Source organism: Lycium ferocissimum, chromosome 2, assembly GCF_029784015.1.
Source record: "Lycium ferocissimum isolate CSIRO_LF1 chromosome 2, AGI_CSIRO_Lferr_CH_V1, whole genome shotgun sequence".
NCBI lineage: Eukaryota > Viridiplantae > Streptophyta > Magnoliopsida > Solanales > Solanaceae > Lycium > Lycium ferocissimum.
Window position 1 is genome coordinate 70,684,969 of NC_081343.1, and position 8,014 is coordinate 70,692,982.

General features: G+C 31.8%; 1 protein-coding gene across 1 annotated transcript; it reads right to left on the minus strand.

The window, feature by feature from the left end:
• Positions 1-2,314: 2,314 nt before the first annotated feature.
• Positions 2,315-6,377, minus strand: LOC132047916 (cytochrome P450 724B1). Its single transcript, XM_059438889.1, has 9 exons — positions 6,174-6,377; positions 5,256-5,583; positions 4,560-4,712; positions 3,905-4,159; positions 3,728-3,814; positions 3,426-3,504; positions 2,986-3,092; positions 2,763-2,881; positions 2,315-2,414 (listed from the first exon to the last, which is right to left on the minus strand). Exons 1-9 carry the CDS (start codon positions 6,263-6,265, stop codon positions 2,315-2,317), a joined length of 1,320 nt encoding a protein of 439 aa, XP_059294872.1. The 5' UTR covers positions 6,266-6,377.
• Positions 6,378-8,014: the final 1,637 nt, after the last annotated feature.

Here is an 8,014-nt window from a genome sequence, read left to right on the forward strand (position 1 = left end):
TTAAACGGGTAGAAGTCATATCTCAAAATAGTTCTTGCATCATGGAGCATCATTCATCCTAATTATTCATGGCACATGTACATATTTCAAACACATGTTAGGAATTAGAAAAAAGAACTAAAAAACACAATATTTAACACAAATAGTGACAACAACTTTTTTAAATTATTCTAAATAAAATTCAACACACATTATATGAAACAATTTAAACTAAAACTAAGGATTATATTCAATTTGATCATATGCATATATGTGGACAAGCATCCTATGCAAATCTAATTAGAATTAAAAAAAAATACAAAAACAAAAAGGAAAAAGACATTAGGAGTTTAGGACCATGCTTCTCGAATTAATGGTGCAATCAACTCTCTATATATAAGCAATTGGCGGCTAAAAATTGTATATAAGGTAAGTTTAATTGAATACAAAGTCTTAAATATTAGGGTTTCTACCTATGGCCAAAAAGGAATGATTTAATACGTTTTTTAATTATTTTTTAATTTTAAATAGGCAATTAGTAAATGACGATTTTATCTACTACGGAGTCTTTTAATGAAGGGCAAAAAGTTCAATCAACATTTCTATAATATAATATGGATTAAATTAAAATGTGACTGGTTTGACTCTTTTTTTTTTTGTTTGTTCAATTTGTAGCGATAATGGAAAGGCCAATTTTTAATTCTGTGACATAATTTTCTTAACCTTTCAAAATACATGCAAATCTTGAAGGGGATTGTTCGGTTTACTTACTACAGTAAAACCTCTATATAATTGTCATTCGTTATAACAGTATTTTAGTATAACAACCTGATTTTCTTCGAAAGCGATTTTTCACGTGTTATCTCTAAGTTTTCAAATCAGTAATTTACCAGAAATTTACTAAAATCAGTAATTTACTAAAACCAGTTTCTATTTTATAAAATCAGTTTCTGTTTTATAAAACCAGTGTCTTTTCAGTGGTTATTACTGTTGGGAATAAAAATAACAATTACGTGAATTTTATTTAATTAAAATTCCGCGAAAAAATTATTAAGGGAAAATAAATAATAGAATTTTAGAAACAAATTTGGTCCGAAAAGTCCAAATCCAAAGCCGAGCGACGATAACAGCGAGAGGAGTCCCTCTTCTCAACTCTTTAAGAGCTAGAAGAGGTGATTCTATATATAAGTACACAAGAAGTGCTTTCCTCTACCAATGAGGGACAAAGTGCCACAAAATGCTATGCAAAATGAAATTTATTTGAATTTCATTTCCCTCCATTTTATTTTCCCACCATTTCCCAATTCACACTACGCTCATCTTTAAAGACCATGTCTTTAAAGTCCAACATCATGTTATATTTTACTTTTCTATAACATCATTCTACCTATAACAACAGTAGCATTCATTATAGCGGTACACTCTTTATATAGTTACCTCTCTATAACAGTCACACTCAGCTATTGTATAATAAAATTTTGTAAGAAATATATCATGTATAAAATAAAATATTAAAATCTTTATGATAATCAAGGGAAAGCTATTGAATTCCTTTTTGCTAAAAGTTTGAATAAAAATCTTCGTCAATTGAAGATTTATATTATCACTAAGAGATTGGAATTTATGAAACAACCTACAGTTGTAGAATTTTTTTGTCAAACTTGAAATATTTTAATTTTTAATTAATTTTAAATGCATATTTTCCTTAGATTTCAATTCTTGTACGGTACAACTAGTTATGAATTTATTAATCACTTCAATTTTCAATTAAAGAAATACGAAAATCAATTGAGATTTTAAAATTAACAAGTTTTTTCCGTTAATACTAACATAAAAAGTATAGAAAGTTTTTTGGTTATAACGGCTAAATTAGGTCCAGACATCAAATGTCAGTATACATACATAACAGCACCTCACTGTATCAGTCATGAAATTTTCGGACAAAAGCTGTCATTATAGAGAGGTTTGACCGTAGTCATATGAAAATTATTTTGTACTCTGCTAGCTAATAGTGGATATATTCTTGTTCCCCATTTTATTCAGCATAACTTAATACATCTACTACAACAACAATAACATACCCAGTAGAATCCCACAATGTGGGTTCGGGGAGGGTAGAGTGTACGCAGACCTTACCCACCTTGAATGGTAGGGAGGCTGTTTCCGAAACTTAATACATCTACTATAACTTAATAATCTACCATGATATAGTGTGTTTCTTCATTCAATATGCAGCTTACTTGGTAAATCTGTTTTTAGCTTGAATGTTGTCAAGCAATCATCTATCAATCTAAATAATTCAACAACTTTGTCTTTAAACAAATCCTATCCTTAACTAAAATTCGGTAGTTTCTGCCTCCAAAGCTATTAGCAATCCTCTTGGGAACTCCATATATGGGTACGACATTGGATAATCATCTTCTTTCACTGTCCACCTACACAATAGATGAATAATGTTTTATCAGGTGAAGTAGGATTTAATATAATAAGAAACAAATAAATCAGGATTTAAAGTTCAGTTGGCTATGTCGAAATTATATGTTCACGTATATATCATACCATGAGAATTTAGTTTGATTGGTAATTAAGCAACTCATAAAAGAACAAACAAACAAATGAAAAATGATTTTAAGGTGGACGTACGGTTTGGATTATAGCTCATTATTTAGTTCAAATTGATCCAAGCAAATGATGAGTGGGTTATGATTCAATTCGTTGCTACTTTGACCCGTTTTAAACCACCGAAATATATAATTCACCCATTTAACACATCTATTAAATACCTGTAGTTGAGGACAAGATGGTGTAGGAAGAAAGTTGCTTCTAATTTAGCAAGCTCCGACCCGGGACACAACCGCAATCCACCTCCGAATGGAATCACCTTCTTTCTTGTGGCTGGATCCTGAAATTGTTTGGGAAAATTGAAACATATTTACTAAAAATCTTAATGGTTGTACAGTGAAATTAATATGCTTCATGGGGGGAAAAAAGAGAAGGAAAACTTACAGTCCATCTCCAAGGGTTAAACTCGGATGGATTTTCATGCAACGATGGGTCAAGATGTACTGCGGATAAAATAGGAAGTACCTTCCAGCCCACTGGAATATGATATCCTGGAACCCCCAAGATGGTAGTAAAAAGAAAATTACACTACTTAATTTATATTGAATTTACACTACAAAAAAATCACATATTGTAATGAGACACTTATGACGAACGTGCCTCTCACAATCGTGACGGTTTTACCAAGAAAATCATCAATATGAGTGACAAAGTTTTTGACTGGCATGAAAATTTGTCACAAATTTGTGATGAAAATAAGAGTTCGTCACACTTCCATCATAAATCTTGTATTTTCTTGTAGCGATATTAATGTCCAAATGATTATACATACAACCTGGGATGAAAAACAATATGAGCTCTTTGATGATTTCTTGTTTACAAACCTTTGAATTCTACATCCTTGATAGTTTCCCTGTAAACAAACTTCACCAAGTTGCCACAACGTAGAGTCTCATTTATGACCTGAATTATAATAATAATAATAATAAACTTTTATATATTAACGATATAAACAGAATATAACTATAGATAATAGTTCATAATACATAAGAGGAAGTAGTAGCTTGAAAAATAGTACTTAGTTCATTAAATGAAAACGTACTATAAAAATGCAAGGATACATGTTCAAATATATATGGCCCAATTGATTAGGTTGAATTGAAAGACTACAAGATTGAGGAATTACCATAATGGTGAATTCCATTTGCTTATAATCTTCCCAGTTTAGAGGTTCTCCCTCCTTTTTCTTTCTCCTTAATGCGCGGTGTTCATCCTGATATGATAATTATTAAACTATATATATCAACAAATTAACTTCAAAAGTTGCTCTTAATTTATATAAGTGGTTAATTTGCTTTTTAACCTTCAAATTTTGAAGAGCTCGTGGTGATTGGGCAAGAAAATAGACAAGTAGGGACAAAAGTCCTGAGGTTGTTTCATAACCCGCAAATAGAAGGTCGCGGATAATGCAGACTTTCTCCACATCATTTAAGTGTTCTTTCAATAAAATCTCATCAAAAGGGTCTCTCTTGGCTGGCCTAAGTACTAGTTCCACATCTTTTCTATTTTCCCTGTCTTTTAGTATTTGTTTCAAGGTGGATGAGATCCTCGTACGAGCCTGCAAGTAGAACAAATCGTTATAAGGGAAAACACTTCCAATAAAAAAAAATTCATCCTCAGAGTTAGAACCGAAACCTATAATTACACTACAAGAAAAAAGATATTTGGCAACAAATTTTTTTTGTTGTCATAGATTGATTATTGTTGCAAAAAGTATTTTTGGCAACAAAAAAAAAAATTGTTGCATAAACTTTTCCCAACGGCTGTTATTGCAACGACGTGCAACAACTTTTTTTTTTTGTTGCCAAAAGTACTTTTTGCAACAATAATCAATACCATGGCAACAAAAAAGTTCATTTGCCTACAATAAAACTAAGTTGTTGCCAAATATTAAATTTTTTGTTGTCATTTTTATATTTTCTTGTAGTGAATTAAAAGAACTGTGCAAGAAAAAGTACCTTCAAGGCCCTGGCATAGGGTGTCCAGGGAAGGTTAATTGGAATGGAGATAAAGCCTTTCATGAAGGTGAGGAACTCTTCTAGTAACTGCAAACCAAGTGGCTCTCCCGGTTGCATGTCCAACAAATTCATCAACATGAGATTAAAGCTAAACTGCAAATACAGATTCAAAATTTCAAATATATGCCCGTCTGAGTTAACTGATTGTAAATAGCTGATAAATACTTTAACTGTTGAAATTAATTTTTTAAATAAGCAATTACGTAGTTGAATAATGGTGTTGAAATTGATAATAAGCAATTAATGCATTTGGTAAACAGATGGTGATAATTTATTTATTTTTTGGTAAAATGATCTTTGTATAGAAAATGATGAATGACGGATATGAAGGGGAAGTTATAGGAATTACAATCTGAAATAGTATTCTGAGAATTAGAAAAAACCAACGATCAACATTTTATTTCTTGCAATCTTGACTCAAACTAAATGTACTTATAAGCTAAAAAAAATCATAAGTTGGCGTCTTGGGGGTGAAACTTTTGGGTGATTTTGGCTTATGACACTTTGAGTGTTAAGTCAAATAGTACTTATAAGCATTTTCGGCGGCCAGCTTATAAACTTAGTCAAACGCCCTTATCTCTGTCATTGTACCAAACACATGTATATAAATGATACTCTATCTTCTTAAGGGCGGACCTGTTTAGATTCTTTTGAGAAGAGAACAAGTTGATTTCCTCTCCATGATTCCATTAATGAGACGCACAGTTTATCAATATTACTGAGAGAATCCGGTGTGTACTTGAATTTATTGATGAGGCCGATTTCAATGCTTCGGAACTTTTTGTGAAGGTCAGCATCAGTGACAAGCATCAAAGAGTGTTTATCAAGAATGTCCCTAACTGATTTTGGATAGCTGCTTTGGAACAACTTGCCTTCATTCTGAAGGACAAATCTGCTGAGTGCTAAGTCACACGAAACAATTGTTGGAGACCCAAAAAGATAGGATTTGAATACTTGTCCATATCTGAAATACAAAATAGAAGAGAACGTTAAGAGTTACACAAAATGATCAACTTATTTTTTAGTAACACGTCTAACCCACCCAAGTATAAGCGGGGCTGGCTTATGACCCATTTGTTGCCCAACAAACAGATTTGAATTCAAAATGATCCATCAAATTATTGAGCCAAACAGTCAAAACATGTTATGCAATTCAAAGCTACATACATAACAATATCAAATTTGGAGATCGAAATTTCAAAAGAACTTTAAACAAATAATTTAAGGAAAATACACTAGCTTTCACATATATATTTTTTTTCTTCCAAAAATCAATATTTGAAAGGAAGAAAAAAAAAAGAGGGGAGATTGGGAAGTTATATAGGTTCGGTTATGACCGTTATTTGATCCATATTGATCAAGATTCTGACAAGTTGGGTCATGAACTGTTATTTGTTCATCTTGACCCAAGCTAAGCAAACCTCAAACGAGTTTGTGTTGATTTGACCATTTTAACCCTCCTCAAGTTAATCCAACACACTCATTTGCTACATCTGAGCAGAATTGACAGCATAAGAAAAGTTGAAAAAATGAATAAAAGTAAATATGAAGTACCTAGATCGATGTTTTTGCAAGAAGTTGCCAATGGAGAATGATTTATGAGGGGTAAAAAAGCCAAATGTTTCTCCAACAAAGGGCAAGCCCATGTTCCCACTAGGTAAGCCTTTAGGCTTATGATGTTCAACTAAGAAGAATTGGTGAAAGATTAAGACCAAAATTACAGTACCAAATAAGAAAGCTAATGTGAATGGAAGAAGCAAAATCATGATGACAAGATAGCCACAAAATTTTTAATACTAACAATTTAGTTTAGGATCATTTACAAATACTATATATATAGCCCATGCATGCCTAAAGTTGGTATTTAGAAGATATACCTAAATGACAGATCATATGATTATGGTAATCCTAATCTACATAATTAGTAAATAGTACTTACCGCTAAATTCACTAAATCTCCTCTGGATAATTAAGAAATTGAGGACATTTCTTAATTTGTAGTTGTGTATACGTACCAGGAAATAAAGATAAAGACGCATCAAAGGTCAGCTTTTTCCTTTCTTCTTAAGTCGTTGATGCGCGTAATCCTAATTTAATTTTCTCCAAAGAAATTAGGAGTAATAAACAAAACCGGTGCATAAATTTATCGGTGATATCTTCACAAGGAAAGTTAAAATTAGAAGAGTGGGTATGTATATTAAACTAGTCTTAGTGTACGCGCTTTGCGCGTGACCAAAGCGTGTACCTCATTTGACAACAAACACTATAGAAAAACACTGAATTTAGCTAAGAATTTCGGCCCAAAACCGCTAAATTGCTAGCAGCTGATTTATTTTTTATTTTTTATAATTCGTTACTAATCTGTCGCTAAATAAGATTACCAATGAATATGACTGTTTAACTTTATGTCATAATTCATGCTTATTTAGTAGTGAAATAACTTGTTAGGTTATGGGCATTTTAATATTAAATATATTATATTAATTTGCCTCATATTCAAGTTCCTTATTATTCTTTATTGCTCATTTTCGTGCCTTATAACTCATATGAGTTAGTGGCAGATTATGACCTTTTATTTCCCTGTAACATTTTATCATTCATTCTCCCATGTTCTCCATTTCTTCACCAATTTATTTCTCCACTAATTCACTCCTTCATCCAATCAATTAAGGATGAATTTTTCAACTATAAATAGTTATTCATCCTTACTAGCTGTATGGTGGGTAGAAAAATTATAGAGTGCATGAAAAAGTGATAAAAGAGAGAGGACTCTTCAACTAGTCCGGAGTTGATTGAGTCACACGACGTTGATGGGTTGTTGTATCCTAGAGGGAATAAGTCAGAGTTATACTGCTGGATTGGTGAAGATTATGCCGCAGTGGGCTTGAATCTCCTTAAAGAGAGCGGGATTTCCGCACCTCAGCCTAAGGAATATTTATTTACTTTGTTCTTCATTTTTCATTTTGTTTTTCAACTGTAGTTTATGATAATTTATCGGTATATTCACCAACAATTTTAAGGAGATTCATCTTTGTTACAGTTTGAAAAATCGCAGATATCAAGATAGGAGATTTCAACATCATTCCGCTTCGACGTCCCTAGATCTCTTTAAGAGATGGAAGGGTAAAGTATTGTTTTTCTACTTGCTCAACTCAAGCGGAGGAAAGGTAAAAACTATTTACCTTATATTTTTATGAATAAAGTGATACTACTTTTCAAGAGTATAAATTGTTATTTAAATTCTCAAAATAGTGGGGGCTAAAGAAATGAGAAAAAAATATTTATCATGAAAAGTGATTTCTGCATCTTTGAGAATGTTTTTTAAGTGTGACAAGTGCATGTATTAATCTTGAAAAATTCACATGTTATTTTTGCCTCATTGGTTGATCATTTGT